At 35.7% G+C, this 19,241-nt stretch overlaps 3 protein-coding genes across 4 annotated transcripts; 2 read left to right on the top strand and 1 right to left on the bottom strand.

Moving 5' to 3' along the window:
- The first annotated feature begins 1,941 nt into the window (after nucleotides 1-1,941).
- Nucleotides 1,942-7,618, top strand: LOC141840674 (CRAL-TRIO domain-containing protein C3H8.02). Its single transcript, XM_074728725.1, has 6 exons — nucleotides 1,942-2,337; nucleotides 4,700-4,852; nucleotides 5,705-5,851; nucleotides 6,460-6,612; nucleotides 7,129-7,251; nucleotides 7,363-7,618. The coding sequence occupies exons 1-6, from the start codon at nucleotides 2,197-2,199 to the stop codon at nucleotides 7,438-7,440; spliced, it is 795 nt and encodes a 264-aa protein (XP_074584826.1). The 5' UTR covers nucleotides 1,942-2,196; the 3' UTR covers nucleotides 7,441-7,618.
- An 855-nt stretch (nucleotides 7,619-8,473) lies between these two features.
- Nucleotides 8,474-9,953, top strand: LOC141837889 (DNA-binding protein MNB1B-like). Its single transcript, XM_074725260.1, has 8 exons — nucleotides 8,474-8,616; nucleotides 8,696-8,753; nucleotides 8,884-8,994; nucleotides 9,076-9,133; nucleotides 9,216-9,260; nucleotides 9,326-9,406; nucleotides 9,489-9,605; nucleotides 9,708-9,953. The coding sequence occupies exons 2-8, from the start codon at nucleotides 8,704-8,706 to the stop codon at nucleotides 9,726-9,728; spliced, it is 483 nt and encodes a 160-aa protein (XP_074581361.1). The 5' UTR covers nucleotides 8,474-8,616; nucleotides 8,696-8,703; the 3' UTR covers nucleotides 9,729-9,953.
- Nucleotides 9,954-13,833: 3,880 nt separating this feature from the next.
- Nucleotides 13,834-17,762, bottom strand: LOC141837888 (transcription factor SRM1). 2 transcript variants are annotated; one of them, XM_074725259.1, is made up of 3 exons: nucleotides 17,496-17,762; nucleotides 16,625-17,122; nucleotides 13,834-14,627 (listed from the first exon to the last, which is right to left on the bottom strand). In XM_074725259.1, the coding sequence occupies exons 1-3, from the start codon at nucleotides 17,546-17,548 to the stop codon at nucleotides 14,126-14,128; spliced, it is 1,053 nt and encodes a 350-aa protein (XP_074581360.1). In that variant the 5' UTR covers nucleotides 17,549-17,762; the 3' UTR covers nucleotides 13,834-14,125. The 2 variants fall into 2 exon arrangements, with proteins under 2 accessions (XP_074581360.1, XP_074581359.1); XM_074725258.1 differs by having other exon boundaries at nucleotides 16,625-17,758.
- Between the last annotated feature and the right edge of the window lie 1,479 nt (nucleotides 17,763-19,241).

Genomic DNA, 19,241 nt, shown 5'->3' with positions numbered 1-19,241 from the left:
ATACCCTAGTTGCTACAATATGTAAAAGTTACCAAGTAACTATTAACATGTATTTATGATTTAGAATTTAAGGTTTACATCACGTAGAACCTATCAAATAGCTGTTATAAATATGTAAAAGCTACCAATAGTTGCTAAAACACATAGAAGTTACTGGTAATTGTTATAATATATTTAGGATGAGTTTAGGATTTGAGATTGTAATAACTACTAATAATTTTTACAACTGTTTTAAAATAATTTTGATAAAATTTAAATAATTTTGACCAAGTTGATCAATAATATTTTGATATAATACTATTCAGAGATTCTAAATTTTAATATTTGTGGTTCTCACATCCACATAATCAATCAAATATCTATTTCCTCAAATATCTTAACTTTTCACAATAAAATATATCACAAACCAAATATTTATGGGTCTCACCTATCAAATATCTCACTTTCAAATATTATAATTAAATATCTCATCAACTAAATATTTATAAGTATCACTGTCATTTTATTAATTTATATTTAAAAAATTACTTATAATTTCTAATTTAATATTAAATAAAATTAATTTAATAATATTATTTTATTTAATTCTAATTATTATATTATTTTTTATAATATAATAATTAAAAATCACCTGGTAAAACTTTTAGTCTGATAATTTCTAATTCCTTCACAAATATCGTGGAGATATTTCTTTAAATATCCCTATTAAATATCTCTGTTACGGGCGTAAGATACGGAGGCGGATTCGATCGCGAAGGAGGCTCGAACCGAGTCAACCAGCCGGAAGTAGCCGACCCGGGCACTACAGTCCGAATCCAAATCCCTGGGTAACCACCCGAATGGGCCCCACCCGAGTCCGATAAGCCGGTTTGGCAGTAGAAGATTCGGATCATCCCGCCGAGCTGACTCCCGGGCAGGTCGACTGATCAGTATACCCGACTCGTCTCGAAGAATCGGGGCAGAATAAGACCCTCCTTCACTGACCACTCCCCTTCTTGTACTATAGTCAGATATCTGACACCCCCTCACTGGGTATGGTGATGCGCCGCCTAACGTACGCCGTACGCCCTCTACAAGCGGCGTACAAGCAGCATTAAAGACGCCACTCCCTGCCGGTACGGAGTGTACTCTAGGGGTAAGCTCCACCTTACCTCGGCCGTAGTACGAACCTCTATCTCAGTATATAAGGAGCGCTCCTTCGCCGGGGCCAGGTATGCTCTTCTAATTCTGATCCACCTCTCCTTCGTCATTTTTCTCCAGATCGTTGACTTAGGCATCGGAGTGGTCGCGCCGGTCACACCGGCCTTCCTCCTCACGGTGTTTGTGATCGCAGGTCCTCGGCGATCTTAGGTGTCTTCTCTTCGTCTTCACCCCGGAGTGTTGCTGAGGAGAGGTTGCTCATCCAGAAGCGGTTCTTGACGGGAACAATCTCCATTCAAGATGCCCTAATATAAATTTTAAATTATACATCTTAAATTTATCTAAATATATTGTAGTCGTTTTGGGTAGCTTATCCGTTGTAGGTGGTTATTGTAAGTGTGTTGCGTTAAAAAGTATTTTTGAGATAAAATGGAAGTCCGTTTGACTTAATTGGAGATGGAACTATAGATTTTGTAAGAGCAATGATATATAGCATGAAAAAGTCTAACATGAAATCAACATGACACACTGCATGCAATGAAACCTACAGACATGTAATTAAGTATATCATATTAATTTCATGTTGGACTTTTTCATACTCCATATCATTTCTCATTTTATAAATGATGGGCGTATATCTACTTTTATATATATAAAAATCAATCGGTTGAAAAACGTACATATAATAATTTTTTACTAAAAAATATGCATTTTTAGAATATATACATTAATGGTGTCCAAAAAAAAATAGCTTTCGCCGTCGGCGTGACGGTGGTCGTGATCGGCGATGGGGACGGCGGAGGACTCGAGTTTGCCCGGCGGTGCGGTTCGCGAATGAAAGGGACGCGGCGGCTTGGTGGTTGCGTCCTGCGCGAGTCCAGCTTGATGGGCCCTTTCTATCTCCGTCACAAACGCCAGAGTTGAATAGATAACGAAGAAAAGTACGAGCTTTGATTTTAATCAGTCATCTGCTTGTCGGGTTATCTTGGATTGCTTTTTTCTCGCTGGAAGAAGAAGAAAAAAAAGGAACTGTGTAATTCGCGAAAAGTGTGGCGGATGATGGCTCTTCATCCGGTCGGCTGCACTTTTCGCCTTCCCTTTTCTTCTTCCTCATCCTCTTCCTCTTTCTCGCCTGGTAGTAGGCGCTTGAGGTGCGCCGGCGACAACCAGGCTCCCGCTTCCCTCGATACCAACAAGGTATTCTACTTTATACTCTATTTCCAAGCAGAATGGCTTCCCTAACATTATTTCCCACGAAGTGAGTTCCATCGCTTCTGCACTGCCAGGTGCGTTCTCGAATTTCTATAGATTCTTTTGCTCATCTTGCTTTTCGGGAAGTTCTATTTTGCTAATCTTCGTGAAAGTAGCTCTCTTGGCTATCCTTCCTGGTCATCAATCTTCCGCATCTGGGTTCCCATCTCCTATCTGACATGTTATGGTCTGTCCTTCCATTCGCTCTTTCCCTTCCTAAAGAAACAAGGCCCATCTCGAATGATTCCCATTTTAAGCTTCAAAGTCGTCATCCAGTTGTTTTGTGAATTCTTGTGAATTAGAAACTATGCTCCAGCATTATTTAGAGTTAATTTCATCGCATTCTGCCTTCTATCTGCTTGGATGCAGTCTGGCATGGAACACAAATCACTACTACAGATTAGCTAGGTAGAAGATAACTGGTCTATCATAGGAAGAGAAGTTATTTGATTGCTTTTTTGTTGCATTGCACCAAAAATGATATGGAGTTTTGCTGTTTCATTGCGTAGATGTTAAACTTAGAGCTACTTACATAGTATGTGCTTGCAGCATTAAACAGTGATTTTTCATAGAGTTTTGAGGGATAGTTTTGGACCCTAAGACCGTTTTGTTTGGAATGCTAGCAATGTGATAGTTAAATAAAAGGGCACAGATGATTCTACTTTAGCATTCTTCCTTCTACCATTCTTAGTTCTATTTTCAGCAAAAAGGATTGGTTCTTGTTTGTGCCAATAAACATGGCTTCCTTTGCCAGATTTTTTAGTATGCATACCAGTATGTGGATATGCTGGTGTAGGTATGAGTGCCTCTGAACAGTTTATTTGAATCTGTGTAGATGACTCGAGTTCAAGGCATTGAAATTCACAGTATGGTTGTCCTTTATTTCTTTATTTGAGATTGAAGACCTGGAATTGTAACTGGACAAACCATCAAATCATATGATCTTGTGTACTAGAATGCCGTTTGTGTTTATGTATGAATTCAAAGCTTTGTATAAGAGAATTGATGAAATCTATTGGACTTATGTCAAATTGAGTTTGAAAAGGTCAAATTGTTATGAATTTTAATAACTTGACCAATTTAACCTTCCCCTTGATTCTTTGAGAACTCACACAGGAAAAAGAGAGATTATTCATGATTCTTTTAAATTACTTATCCTTGCTACACATTAAGATTTTCTGACGTTGAGCGGGATAACGATTATCCTGCAGGATGTATTGATTCTATTGATTGACTGCGAACTCCGGAAATAATCTTCTAAAACCTATTGATTCAGAAGAATACCAAGAGATAGGGAAATAAATGGCACTGTCAAAAATATTATTAAACCAAAACTTTTTCTTAAACATAAACTAACAAGATGCTTATATAGACCCAAAACCCTAATTTATAAAGAAAGGAAAAATTCTTAACCGACTCGAAATTCTAAATAGACTCAAAATCCTAAAAATACAAAAGATAGAAATTATCAAAAATACCCTAATTACCAAAAATTCTGAAAATTACTAAAAATAATAATTAAAAAATAATAATAAAAAAGATCCAATGAATCCTCCTCATCATTTACCAAAGAGATCAAGAATCACTCATTCAACCTCCTTGCCATTGTTCGTGGAACTTTGTAACTCACACATCTTTCTCTCATTTATTGTTGAGGTTATTGTGGATAAGAGAGAATGCAATAATCTTTTTTTCAACGATCCTAAAGTTCCCCTTTTTTAATATTTTAGAACATATGTTGTAGTCTCATATGAAATAATTTCATTATATCTCTCTTATTTTTTATTTTGGTGCTCATTCTGATTTCGTGTATCCTAGCAATCTGATGAAAATGGAAGATTCTTTTACTATTCTATCCTAATATCAACCTTGACAACTAGTCTTAGCAAAATTGGTTACAACAGGATAGGAGATCAAAGAGGGAAATTTTTCTGAGATAAAAATTGCTTGACATGTATGATTGATGGAAAGTTGCAGTCTTGAAAGAGACTGCATCTGGTGTTTTCCTTAGCACAATATTTGTGAATATTATGTTTATAACTTTAGTCATAAGTTAAAGTAATTCTGCAAATAATACAATGATGTTGTTTCCTAAGTGATGATAATTGCATGCGGTGGTTAATTTACTATGTTTTTTGCCCTGCATTTCGTATTTTATTTTAGATCTGAAACATTCTTATAAACCCATGTTTTTTTTATATATCCTGAATCTTCAGCTTGTGCTTATAAACCTATGTTTTTCTATATATCCTGAATCTTCAGCTTGTGCTTATAAACCTATGTTTTTCTTTATATTCTGAATCTTCAGCTTGTGTTGGAAGTCAAGGAAAAACTTCAAAGAGAGCATGCTAATCTCCCAATAGGAAAGAATGGTAGAGATGATGAAGAAATGCTCCATTGGTTTTTGAAGGACCGAAGGTTTTCTTTTGAAAAGGCTGCCATGAAATTGTCTAAGGCTATTGTAATATTCAGTGACCCCTAATTTTTTTTTTAAACATTAATGTTCTCTGTATCTTTTATGACATGTTTAATTGGTATCTCTCCAGTGATGCATCTATATGGGTACCAGTACTTATACTATTTGTTACAAGTTCATTTGTGAACATGTTCAAGAGCTTGTTAAAAGAAGACAATGCAGCTATGCTAGATATGCAATTGGAAAATCACATAGTATACTGAATATCTATAATATATATTCTAGGTATTGCTTTACAAATGGGTCCTTAACAATGACATTTGTATAGTTTGTATTAAAATGAGCTTATATATGTATTGCAGCTTCTCCATTTATGAACTCTTGACAACTTGTCTCATAGGATAATCTTACCTATCTTCTCTTTGAGCTTGTCATTTACTAACCTAGCCTATACAATATACCAAACTTATTTGCTTATCATATTGAAAAACATAAATGAGCTCTTGCAAAATTTAGAACCTTGATGTTGTAAGTAGATTGATTCCTTTTATCCTTCAAATTCGTATATTTTCAGTTTATAAACTATAAGTTACGTTTTAGAAAATGGCATGTGCTTGAGTAAAATATGTAGCACCTTTGCATGTTCTACTGTCGAAAAGGATAACAATTCATTTTAATCTTGCTATGGTGAAGACTTGACTTTATTTGTTTAAAGATCCTTATGGCTTAGAAATATATTGGATCCGCTTCGCCTAAGTTGCCTTGCCTCCACAACATAATATACTTGTGTAGCTATTTTACATCACTACAAGTTTTACTTTAAGTTCTAAATTGTCTTTTATATGTTGAAGCTATTTCATGCTTTGGCATGCATTGAACTTTTATCTCTTGATCCAGAAATGGCGTGAGGATTTTGGTGTATCAAATTTGTGTCAAGAATCAGTTCAGGAGTTATATGCAACTGGCAAGGCTTATGTGCATGACTTCCCTGACAATAAGGGCAGACCCGTATTTGTGGTAGTTGCACGGAAACATTTTCCTGGGGTAGGTAAATAGTGTAAACTATAATTTCTATTTTCTTTTTTTCAGGAACAACAAGCTGTATTCTCATTGTCATAAACTCATAATATTATGTTTGATGAACTACTTGTGCCCTTGTAGATTTTTTGTCGATACTATAATCGTTCTTTTTATTATACAAAATAATGGACCAGTTTTAAGTTAAAATTGGGTGAATCTGACCTTTCATATCACCTGAATTAAAATTAACAAATTTCTCCTTTTTTACCATGCTGCTAGACTTTGCTTGTCTACTACTGTAAGAAGTGAGACGATGAATTCCCCTACTGAATTTTCTGGTTCTATTTTGAAATCATAGTATTAAAGAAAATTTCTACCTGGTGGTAGTCTGATTCTCTTCTATTGATGGCTTTGCTTTGTTAATCTGCTTCTTTTCTTTTGCAGAAGATTCCCAACTTCACTAACAATGTACATGATGATAAGTTGATAACTCTTTGTTATTGATTTTATTTTGAACTCTTGATGTGAACCAGTTACTATAACAGCTCTGTGGCGTTGGTTCCTTTCTTTCTATTAAGAGCTGCATTTTCTGTCAGTATTATTTCTGATTGCACCATATAATTTGTGAACAGAAACAGGAATTCATTGAGGATGAGAAACTCTGTGTCTATCTGATTGAGAATGCATTAAGCAAACTTCCTCCTGGAGTTGAAGAAATTCTAGGCATTGTCGATCTAAGAGGCTTTCGAATAGAAAACACGGATATTCAATTTTTGAAGTTTCTGGTACTTCTCCCATTCCAAGTTCTGAGCATTTGATTAATTGCTTTATTGACACATTTGAGAGACTACTTTCATTTAGAACATATTTTTTTATGATTCAGAAAAACTGCAAAATCTACGCGACACCATCTTGCTTATTTTTCTTATGCAAGTACTTCTACACCATGCTTTTGCTCCTTTAAGTCCTTGTTTATTTGTGAGAATACAAAATAGGACGGATAGAAGCTATAAAAAAGATGGAAGATATTGAGGATGACCATAGATCTTGTTCTTAGTTATGGAAACCCAATATGATTTTTCTTAAACATATTGATCTTTTTCCATTAACAAACCATTCATGATATCTACACTGCTTGCATTCATCAACTTAGTCTACACATGCTTTCATGCATTATCATGATTGAAAATTTTCCAAACTGTGCACTGTCCTTTATAATCGTTTCCGAAAGCTTAGAACTTTGTCCTGATCATAGCATATGCAACAAGATAGATGTTTTCACTTGTGATCTTTTTCAACAGATTGATGTGTTCTATTATTACTATCCGAAAAGGCTGGGTCAGGTTCTCTTCGTCAATGCCCCTTTGGTGTTTCGACCTGTTTGGCAGCTTATCAAACCTTTATTGAAGTCATATGCCTCATTGGTGAGCAATCATTCACGACGATATATTTTCATTTTAAAGTTGGATCTTTTTGAGCTGGTGTTCCGATATGTGCATTGTTTTACATCTGTATCCTTGTTTAACTTCTGCAAGGCTCGGTTCTGCGACATGGACACAGTCAGAAAGGAGTACTTCACGGAATCGACAGTTCCACCAGATTTCCTGGATTGAATTAAGCTTCTTCTGATGAAAGGTTGAGTTCTATTGCATTCCAAAGACCCAACAAAACTTTCATTCGAAACCTTCAGCTATTTCTATGAATCTGTCACGATTCTTCATTATCGTCAAGCCATATTTGTGCTATTTGAGATCAGACTATTCTAATCATTATGTCCTTTATTTCCATGAAGTTACTGACTTGATCAATTCCCAATTCGAGTTGAAAATTAGGAGAAATATCCTGAATTATCTAATACATCTATTGAACTAGATCGTCAGTCAAAATGTTCTTCAGAGTTTTTAATCCATCATGGTTTCAAGGTCAACTCTTCGTAAATCAAATGGATTTTCCTATAATTCTCTAGTAAGTATCTAGTTAGATCTAACTTTGGAGAGTGTTTTTTGTTGTTGTTGTTTTTGACAATCAATGGAGCATAATTTATGAACTTATTAATACTTTATAGATCATGTTTAATTATTAATACTTTATCGTATCATGTTTAATATTTGGCGCGTGACCGGGCTTGGTCTATATTGAGATTTATTATATTATTTTAATATTTTTATATAATGTTTGATCGACTTTAAGCACTTTAGACACATAATTTCATATATTTATATTAGTCACGCATATTGAACACTTTTAACATTGAATTCAATACTAGTATCACGGGATCATCCTTTTGTTATTATTTTCTTAATACGTATATTTTTCTGTATAATTTCAGATGATCTATAATATATTAAAAATTAGAATATAATGTATATTTTATTTATAAAAATTACATTTTAATTAAATTAGAGGGGCGAGAATATGTTTGATCGAATCAAGATTAAATTTATTTTATTCTTATCAAAATCAATCTGTTTACATCAGCAACTTTCCAATTGGCCGTTTAAACTATCGCGAATCCGGAGCGGTGTAGCGGATCCGGAGAAAGAGGAGGAGATGGGAAAAAGCACAAGCGGATGGCCAATGAGCAACGATCCCACGGATCCATGACGTGTCGAAGTACAAAATCTCCGGCTGAAACCCCTTCTCTTCGCTCTCGTATCCACGGCCCGATCTCGAGCCGTCGGATTCCAATTTTTGCCTCTTCTCCCACGCCTCCTCTTCTTATCCTTCCCCGCCTCCCATCAATCGGCTGCTTCTCCTTGTCTCCAACGTCGTAGAAGCCTAATCTCGAGGTAAGATTTTGGTTTTTTTCATGATTTGTGTAGTTTTGTAGTTTTTTTTTCTGGGCAGATCTGATTGTTTTTGCTGCAGATCTCGCCATGAAGAGGGGGAAATCCAAGACCGACGCTCCCAAGAAGGCTGATACCAAGTAAGAACTGATATAGATATGTTTCTTTTCATTTTATGTGCTTTTGATAGATCGATCGGTGTTGGAAAGGTTGGATTTTGGGGGATGTAATGCTTTTTTTTTTAAATTTTTTTTTTGTTTTGCCCTGAAGGCTTTCGGTGAAAAAGGGATCTGAAAGGCCGGCTAAAAAGCCGAGGAAGTCGAAGGCCGACAAGGATCCCAACAAACCTAAGAGGCCCCAGAGTGCCTTCTTCGTCTTCATGTAAGATTCTTTCTTCTCGTTTGATTGGTTTGTTTTAATTTTCTTTGCGCGTAGTTACTTACTCATTGATCGGTTTGGCAGGGAGGAGTTCCGGAAGATATTCAAGGAAAAGAACCCTAATAACAAATCGGTCGCAGCGGTTAGATTCTTTTCTCCTCTCACACAGAACATTATCTTTTGTTTTTCACGATTGTATAAACGCATCAATCTCATCCGAATAGGTTGGGAAAGCTGGAGGAGATAAGTGGAAATCCTTGTCGGAAGAAGTAATCTATCGCAACGCTTGCTTTACCAGTTCGATCGAATACCCTTTTACAAACTGTCTTTGCAGGAGAAAGCTCCATATGTAGCCAAGGCAGCAAAGCTCAAAGCCGATTACACCAAAACTATGGCTGCCTACAATAAGGGCCAGGTATCGATTGCAAAGTTGCCATTTTTTGTTGAGAAATTCCATTATCGAATCATGTAATTCTTTGCCTTTGATTGGCTCATAGACTGGAGGTGGAAGTCGTTCTGCTCCTGCTGCCGCTGCCGCAGCAGAAGACGAGGAAGAGTCCGACAAGTCCAAATCTGAGGTGAATGATGACGACGAGGATGATGAAGAAGAAGAGGTCAGAAACATAATAGCTATGACACACACACACACACTTCAACACAAATTGTATTTTGCATATTAATTTTGTTCCTAATTCTTGTTAAACAATGTCGAACAGGATGATGACGATGATGAATGAGGGAGTTGCAGCAAAAGATCGTGAATCTCGGTATCTCTATTTCTTTCCCTGTCTTTTTCCCCATTTTGTTGTAGTTTCTATTTGGTGACCAGAAGAAATCGAAGAAACTATCATTCTCTTTTCTAATGGGAAAAGCGATGCCATGGCTCTTCTCCACTAACATAATGTACTTAACTTTTATCTAACTTGATCTAATGTAGTGCCAACTTGATCTTTGTTCTTGTCCTTTGATCATCTGTGTGCTCCCCCATGATAATGTGCTTCATTTCTTATCTATTGGATTGTTACATCCATGTGGTGTGCCATGTCCATGGTTTTGCCTACCATCCTGAAGAGTTTTCAGGCCGTCCAAATCCAGTCATGCAACAGTGAGATTGCAGCTAGAATTACTTATCAAATTGCAATATTTTAAGCTTCTGTCCCTGCCCATAAGGATTCCCCCATTGACAGAGTTGTGCCAAAAAGGTGCCACTAATCGGAAGACTCGGTTTTGTGCTGCCAGCAAGGCATGCTCTAAAGAAAGGTTGCCGGCCTCGCGAGGTTGGCTGTGAGCAAGGCTGCCCGCCTTTGTGAGCGAGATTGCTTGTCGCCATGTCATTGGGAGGGATTCGGCGTGAGCTTTTGGACGAGGAAGGAAGGAAATTTTGTTTGATTTCGAATGGATGAAAAAATATTTTTTAAAAAATAATTCGTTAATGAATTTTTTAGCTGCTATTTTATAATAAGTAAATGAGGCAATGGATTTTTGAATCTGTTGGTGATGGTGATAGTCAGTAGGGCTAAATGGTGGCGTGAGTATAGAGATAAAATATTAATTGCCCAAAATGTGTTCACATAATAATTCATTAAATTCAGTCCATGTAATTTGATTTTTTTTTGCTAAAATGTTTTTCAATTATTTCTTTTCCGAAAAATTATCAAATGCTAACTTCTCTTGTTTTGAGTTTTTTTTCTTAGATATAACTTTTAAAATGAAATCTCTATTTGAATTCGAGTAATAGGAAGATTAATTTTTATATTCTCTAATAAATCTGTGTTTTGTATGAAAATTTATAAAAACTACGCCAGCGCAACACAGCCTTTAATAGTTTTTTAATGATATTTTACAAATTTGGACATTATAATTCCATTGTTTTATCTATAAAATGAAATTCATAATATATAGTATAAATACAGTACACTCTATTTTATCAGCCAATACTTCTATAAAGGTTTTTTTATAAATTATAAAAGAGTAAAATAAATATATCATAAGGTGAAAACCCTTAAAAGTATGCAAAAAATTAAATTTCAAGACAATTTAAAAGTTAGCTACTTGAAGCGGATTTAAAAACATTGATTGTTAGATTAAATCATCATCTATGAAAATTTTTAAATATTTCATGTCAATTAAAAAAAATTAACTACATTGGAGGGAGCAGCACAACCGGAAACAAACAAATCGATGAAGGTGTTTGGAAGACACATCTTCCCGAGGCAGCTGGTGATGTTTGCTTGCAGGTCAGCCTCAAATTCACCGAATCAATTTTTTCTTCTTCTTGTGTGATTTGTACTTGTTGCAGCCTGCTGGTATTGGGAGCCACCACATACGACGTGCACAGATCCATCAAGAACAACGAGCAGCCGCCTTCGAGGGAGCAGATCGAGGCGCAAAAAGATTATCTCCGCTCCAGGCGCCCGCCTCCCTCCCACCCTTGACGATGGAGAAGAAAAAGGGAACTGCGTCGCGCCCTCCGGGTGTTCGATGAAATGTTTCTGTGGACAAACTTTGGGATCGCTTACTGCTTGATGAAATGAAATGTTTCTGTGAGCTCGCACAGCTGCTGTTAACAAGGAAAACAAAGTCAGAGACTTTATAGAGAAGTGAGAGAAATTAAAGGGTAAAAATTAGAAGAGCTTCTCAAATTATTAAATCATCAAAGGACATTCTTTAAAAAAAAATTAAAAGGATTCCCTATTAAAAACTTTATTTTCAGAATCTCTCTTATTTAATGGTATTATAGTAGGTATCAATAACTACTACAAACAACTTATAAACGCTATTAAATATACGTGTAAAAGATACTTAAAATTGCTATATTTTCAAGTGATCTTATAATTTATGATTTAATTATTACTATTTTAAAATAATTTTGATTAATTTAAAATAATTTTGATGAAGTTAATAATATATATATATATATATATATATATATAATAATGATTTATGTATAAAATTTTGATTAAACTAAATAATTAATTTTTTATATTTTAATAATTATAGAATAATTTTTATATATTATAGTAGCTATTATACAATTATAATTAAATTTTAAAAATTAAAAATTAAAAATTTAAAATTCTGAATATTATTATATTATAATATTTTTTATTAATTTAATTAAAAAATTATTATTTAAATTTTTTATTAAAAAAATTATTTTAAAATAATTATAATAGTTATTTGATAGTTTCTCCACCTAACAACTATCAAATGATTTTTACATATTATAATAATCATCTAATAACATTTATGTACGTTATAATAATTATTGATAGCTTCTATAACACTATTGGATAAGGAGTATTTTGAGAATAAAATATCTCTATTTATTTATTTTGAAAAAGAGATTTTTTTATGATTTATATAATTTGGAGTGGTCTTTTAATTGTTGCCTACCTATTTTTAGGTGGATTAACCACGTAAACAATTGAAATGAAATTATCAATTTATTTCAATATTTACTCGACTAATCAGCTGGAACAATTAGAGAGCAAGTGAATTATGAGCCCATGCCTATATGAGTTTTTATAGGTAGACTGCACAGCACAGTCCACCACCAAACTGTGTCCGCCGTATGCGCTTCTCCGAAATGGTCGTCATTGTTTTATCAATTTTTTTTAAGTCAATGAACCATGTTCTAAAAGGTCGATAGAAAATCCAAAAAACTTTCAATTACATTTTAAATGAAAATTAAATTGTATTGAATAGGTATTGTAATATGAATTTCTGATTTATTATATAATAACTCAACCAAGATATTTTGATGGTGATCAGAATCAACCCAACTCAAGTTGATCATTATTCTTAGTTTTGGATCCGATAATATTTTAATAATTAATAATAATAAGTGTGCCTCCATAAAACAACTTCACTTTTGAAGCTTCTAAATAAAACAGCTTCACTTTCCTACGTTTCCCGGATGGTCGGTGGGAAACTGGATAGATAAAAGCTTATAAAACTCCCTTTCCTACGTTTCTATGGATAGATAAAAGCTTCTCCCTTTCAACCTAACGTGTTGTTTGTTGCACGAAAGCAACAACTTGACAAATAAACATCACTTGGAAGGCAATCAGCAGAGCCAGAGATTACAAATCTGAACAGGAGGATCGGACCATTTGGTAACAAGAGTTTTAGAAACACTGTTCAATCCTTGGCTAACTCGATCACAAGTTCACAAGCCTACCTGAATCTTGAGTAGACTTCAGTAAACTATTCTTCCATGCGCAAGTTAAGCTGAGAAAGTTGCGTGAGTTTCTTTAAGAATCATTGAAGATACAGTAGTTTGTAATGCATGCCCACTCCCATAAAGAGAATAGATCAAGGAAGCCACCTGCTACACTTGTGTCATGGACGACACCACCATTGAAGCAATGAGCAGTGAGTACGAGGAGCTTGTAGCAGCAGCTATGGAGGTGATCGAGCAGTCTGGCAGTCGCCCAGGCGCAGCGCTTGAGAGATTCAAGCAGAGATGGCAGCTGTTCATGGCCTCATGTGACGAGGCAGAGGAAGTAGTGGAGTTGGCAAGGAGGAGAATCACAGCCTTCTGAAACTCTTCTTTCTCGACCAAACAATTCAGTAGAGTGACATATGTGTTTTTAATCAGGTGGCTTGCGCTACCAGCAGGATTTTTTTTATAATCTGACAAATTTTGAAAGTAGAAGACCTTGGTAATCAAGTAAATCTGAAGCAAAACATAAAAACACTTAAAAGATCGACTTTCAAAATATTCAAGATTCAAACTCTTATTTGTTCCCTAAAATACTTTACCACAGAGCTTCTAAGGTCCACCCATGGTGTATATAAGATACTGTTTTTGAAACAGATCAAAATGGCATACAGAACTGCATGTGAAGTGCTGCAGCAACATCTCATTTTTGCACTTGTGTTCTACAACAGATGAGAGGATCACCATACAAGTAACAAGAAGAATACAAGAGTTACAAGCTTTGGATACATCGACTACATGGATCGATCGATGCTTATGTTTCAATGCGGACGAAGAAGCAACTGGTTATTAAGCACCTTCTGACTCGTGTGACTACTAGAAATTCAGAAAAGATGTCCTTGCAATCTATCCACTTATTTTGAAACAATTGATCGAGATGCCTTGCGAAAAAACCTTAAACTACTACTACTATCTATTAGCCGATGTTGGAGACATTGGATTTGTCATTGGGGGCATGTTCACAGGGCCACCAGGCATTGTGCTTCCGGAAACTGGGGCTCGCACGCCGTATGCAATGTGAGGTGCTCCTGGGACAGGAAGACTAACTGGAGTGCCTACTGCTGGAATGAGAGAGCCGGCCACTGGCTGTCCGATGGTTGCTCCAAACATATTCACAGCTGGAGGTACACCTGCCGGATGAGAAGATTGTTTGATGGGCTTCGTTGTACTCGTAACTGACCCGCTAACCTGACCGGTGATTGGCCCTTGAGGAGCTGATACATCTCCATCGCCAACACTTGTAATGTCATGAATGCTGGTCCTTCTACGCTCTTTGTTCATCGAGTTGAGCCGAATAAAGTATTTCTGAGCATGGCTTGCAACTTGCGTTGGTGTTCTTGATATTACAAAGTTGCGAGAAATGCTCCTCCAATCACCTTTTCCGTATTTATCAAGTCCGAGGAGAAATAATCTGTAGTTGATTCAAAAGTTAGAACTTGAAAAGAATGGGCAATGAAACAGTGAAGCATCTAATGACGAGCATGAAAGCAAATAACCAACCGTACATTACAAGATTATCGAGAGAAAAAAATAATCCTGTACAAGGAGTTAGTAGTTTGATATCTACAAGAAGCCTATGATTGCGATGGAGTTGAACAGATATGGATCGACAGAAGTGACCAAAATTGTGAGGCAACAAAGAGATACATCTTCTGTCTTCCAATGATGGTCATGCATTTGCCATGTAAATACTGTGTATGAAAATCGATACTTTCACCATGACCTATTGATTGAGTTTCCTTGTATTCTCGGTTTTCCTCTCTTGTAGACAAACCTCCCTAAACAAATTCTGTATGCCACAGGCCTTCCATTCTCTCTCTCAAGAAAAGGAAGCCTTTGTTAAGCCATCACAGAAACAGTTCGATATCGTACCAGCTTCTGGGCCACAACTCATATTCTATGAGTTAATATCACAAGTTAAAAGAATGAGGCCAGTTACGGTTCATTCTTTTATTTAACCTGATCTAATTTGACTAGTAAACTATCTTGATAACCAATCCAGAAGATCGGTACATATTCACAAATAATTCCCGTGAAATTTAAACAAAATCCAGTTCCACTCATAATGGTCAGTCATAACTGCAGATTCATGATACAGAAGTTTGTAGAATTTCAAAGATATAAACGCACAGTTAAATTACCAAGACGATATGCAACATTTGTGTGTTCCATCATGCTCGCAAAGTACTTGGCTAGCACTTCTAGCTAGATAAAGTCGATAATGTACACAATACAGGATGTATCTAAGCATCATCATCTTCGCAAAGTACTTAGCTAGCACTTCTAGTGATGTAAAGTTGATAATTGTAACAAGTTATGTTTCAAATATGAACTCAGACGCTGATGACTGGATAGAGTAATAAGATTCCAAGTTTCTTGGTCTGAAGAAATTTTATAAATATATGTTATAAATTAAATTATTGCAGGTCAAGCAAGACAATCGAGGCGGGACATGCGAAGTGAGGTAGAGCAGAAAATTTTTACTCTATCCCCATCCTGCCAGTATGTTGGCTTATATTTTCTATCTCATTCTGCCGCCTTTCAAATTATGCACCTGCGCATGAGTGAGAGAGGTAGGGTGCTAATAACAAATTAACCCCAAACAATAAGAAACGACCGACTAATCTGGGGTTTAAAGTGGTTCACATTAAAATGATGAAACTCATAGCAGATGCGATATTTGATAAACTGAAAGATTGCTCAAAACCATATCATATGCACACCCGATAATAGCAAACGAGGCATTCTGCACCAGTACCACCTAAATAAGAGGCAACCATCTACTATCCCTCAACTATTTTCACTCGTACCACTAGTTTCCAAGTAGGATTTTAAAATAGAAAAAGATTAATTTAACTTGAAACTTTCGAAAGAAATAAACAAGGAAACATTTCAAAACTTATGCTCTGTACGACTATTACGGATCTGACCTGGCTTGTAATAAAAAAAAAGTCTGATCTACACCTACGGTTTCATTTCAACACAGACATTTAAAAATCCTATTAGTGACACACTATCACAATGATATATACCAACCAACAATCCACCTTGTAAGCACTTAGGTAAGCAAGATTTTCTAATGCTTACACTTATCTTTATCGTACCAAAGAATAACTAAGAAGTGCCATAGCATCATCCGACTGTAAGTCTTAAGTGAACCAGACAGATCTAAGTGACACTGATAAGTCACAGTTGGTTATGATGCAGAAGCAATCGATAATTCCATTGTAGCCCAAGAACACCAAATAAGGTAGCAAAATAACACACTTCAGATATCCTCATAGTATTTTCAAATGTTAAATTTGAAGAAAAGTCAGAGTTTAATAGTCAAGTGATTTTCCATCGATTGAGAATCAGAAAAAAATTAACTGGACGAGTACGAAAATGGAACGAATTGAGTGAGTTAACCTGTGCTCATCTTCAGTCCATGCTATACCCTTTCTGCGCTCTTGTTCTGCCCGAGATGCTTTTCCACTGTGACTGCCATCGCCGTTCCCACCCTTCTTGCCGCCGCTGCCGGTGTCAGTGGCATGGTCACCGCCGTCCGATGAAGACGGGTAGGAAGGTAGAGGGACTCTGCCGGACTCGATGCTATTGACATCCTCTACTAGAAGCTCATAGTGGTCCTTTACATCTTCAACAGTTTTCCCAGGCACATCAGCTGCGATTTTCTCCCACCGATCACTGCAATCCTCTGGGTGGGTTGCTAACGCATTCTCAAATGCCTTCTCCTGTTCTCTAGTCCAGGACGAGCCACAACTTTCCACTTCCATCACCATGTAGCTAAATCGGGAAACCAAATGGAGAAGAAAGGGGGATCCCCTCAAATCGTTCGGCTCAGGCGAACAAGGTGGGATTTTTTGCTTCGATTTCAGATCTACGGCTTTCTGAACAGCAAACAAAGACCTAGGGTTTATAGATATCTGAGTAAACTGCAGGGATGGAGTATTTACGGGAAGGAATCAAAGGCAGGTGGAACTAGGTTAAAACAAGAGCAAGAAGAAAAGGACCACCACTACCCAACAAATTAGGGTTTCTGCAATCAAGCAAAAAAAAAAAAAAAAATCCAATTCGAAGACACAGTGGGGGTATGCTTAAGAGAGCAAGAAAAATTGGGGTTTTGGAGATCGAAAGGAACTAGAGAAACCAGAGAAAAGACCAGGTCGATGCAACCTTGTGAACGACGGCAAAACCTATTTCTTTTATGCTCGCAGTCGCCGAGCCAGCCCTAGGGATCGATCCAAGGAACGAACTTTGCAGTAAAAATCAAAACTTTTACCTACTGATCCAACCGGGAGCGGAAATCTTTACAGAGATTGTTACTCCAATCATTCAATACTTGTTGCTTTCTGAATCGGAACCTCCCAAGCAAAAGAGTCCAAGCAGCTCGACATCACCCGCTGCGAAATGAATGCAACAATGTCGCCAATGGAGGAAAAGGAAGGTCCACCCGAGCATCCACCCATCAACGGAGGGACAATGTCACACGTCCAACAGCTCCTGTACGCCCTCTCCCAGTGGATAAGGACTTTCCAGCACAATCCAGGAAGAAAAAAAGAAAAAGAAAAAGAAAAAAAAAAGAAAAAGACAATTGTATGCTGTAACGTTGACCTTTAACCGCAGTAAAAATGGAAAATCTTGAAAGATCACGAAAATGATTCTTTGCTATCTATGCCATCAGAATTCAGAAGGTATCCTTATTACGGATTAGATTGTGTCCTCTGTTCGTTGACCTAACACCAAGTCAACACACACTAAATTAAGAAAAAAAATTTAATTTAGATATTTTTTATTTTTATAAAAAGATAGTTAATTAATAGATGGATTAAATCTACTGATCAAATTTAATTGACTCAAAAGATTCTATTATTGATAAAAATGTCTTGCTAACTCTTCATAAAATATAAATATGATCTTTACCCGTCTCAAATATTTCATACTCATCCTTCTTTGCATTTGAAGAGTTTGAAAAACATCTTTTATTCGAAGTTCTACTGCGATCATCACCTCGAACAATTCATTTGTTTAAATGTTTCCTTAATGTATTATACTAATTTCTTATAACACTTGTTTAGTTAATCTGGATAAAATAATAATTTGGAATTGATAAAAATGTCAAGTCCATATCTAAATTAAATTCAGATTGCATTAAACTTTGCACAGTGTTTAATGTTCCACATTATTGCATGCTTTTTGTTTATTAAATTATTATTAGTTTTAAAAAATAATTTTCAAGAAAAAAGAGAAATTTTATGAGATAAATCAATCTAATCGAATAGATCGAAACTAAACTAACTTGCCGAACAAACCTAACTGCCCATACCATTGAAACACTAATGTCACTTGTTTGTCTGACTCATTCATGCCAAACATTTGAAATTTCAAAGAATCGGTAAGTTTTATAGGATTTTATAGTTACTATTTATGCTCTCATTGGATCATCTACCATCTTCCAAAGATGCAACGTATGTCCTTCAAAATCTAAATTTTAATAGATTTTACAGCAAAAGGTAGAATTCGTCATTCCAACGGTCTCATACGATCGGTTCCATGATCATTTATGATGAAGTAAATCGAAAAATTACAGTTGACCACTACAGGAGAGGATATTGTCTCGCGACTTCGTTGAAATTCGATCCTTGTCCATCGTAGCAAATATACCCCGTAATAATCAACTCAACCATATCTCAGGAGCCAAACCTTAATAGACTCAATTCTTGCTTTTGGTAGCGACATCATCATATCCCGACCATAACTATCATTTGTCTCTTTTGAAACAAAGCTATTTTTTTTCTTCAAAAACTCATAGTAGGCTAAATAAACTATGGAGCTAAAGAAACATAATTACACTCAGTTAATTTGGATTGAATTTGAAAAGCTCAAGTTCATCAATAAATTTTGATCAAAAATTATATAAAATTCAAATTCAAAAAATTTGAACATGATCAAAATTAGAAGAATTTGAAAATTTCATAAATATTATTGTTGAATGAATATGATAAATCTATATACATCAATGTCTCTT

This window comes from Curcuma longa, chromosome 11, assembly GCF_044706935.1.
Source record: "Curcuma longa cultivar G26 ecotype Majalengka, Jawa Barat chromosome 11, ITB_CL_G26_1.1, whole genome shotgun sequence".
NCBI classification, from domain to species: Eukaryota; Viridiplantae; Streptophyta; class Magnoliopsida; order Zingiberales; family Zingiberaceae; genus Curcuma; species Curcuma longa.
This window is presented reverse-complemented; position numbering and strand designations above follow the sequence as displayed.

Bases quoted from the DNA above. Each gene is read 5' to 3' on its own strand.
- LOC141840674 (XM_074728725.1), top strand. From the start codon at position 2,197: ATGATGGCTCTTCATCCGGTCGGCTGCACTTTTCGCCTTCCCTTTTCT. The intron at 4,853-5,704 runs GTAATATTCAGT...CTCTTGATCCAG, and splicing joins TGAAATTGTCTAAGGCTATT to AAATGGCGTGAGGATTTTGG. The intron at 7,252-7,362 runs GTGAGCAATCAT...AACTTCTGCAAG, and splicing joins TGAAGTCATATGCCTCATTG to GCTCGGTTCTGCGACATGGA.
- LOC141837889 (XM_074725260.1), top strand. From the start codon at position 8,704: ATGAAGAGGGGGAAATCCAAGACCGACGCTCCCAAGAAGGCTGATACC. The intron at 8,995-9,075 runs GTAAGATTCTTT...TCGGTTTGGCAG, and splicing joins AGTGCCTTCTTCGTCTTCAT to GGAGGAGTTCCGGAAGATAT. The intron at 9,261-9,325 runs GTAATCTATCGC...CTGTCTTTGCAG, and splicing joins GGAAATCCTTGTCGGAAGAA to GAGAAAGCTCCATATGTAGC.
- LOC141837888 (XM_074725259.1), bottom strand. From the start codon at position 17,548: ATGATTGGAGTAACAATCTCTGTAAAGATTTCCGCTCCCGGTTGGATC. The intron at 17,123-17,495 runs GTAAAAGTTTTG...TATAAACCCTAG, and splicing joins GCTCCCGGTTGGATCAGTAG to GTCTTTGTTTGCTGTTCAGA. The intron at 14,628-16,624 runs GTTAACTCACTC...AATCAACTACAG, and splicing joins TGGACTGAAGATGAGCACAG to ATTATTTCTCCTCGGACTTG.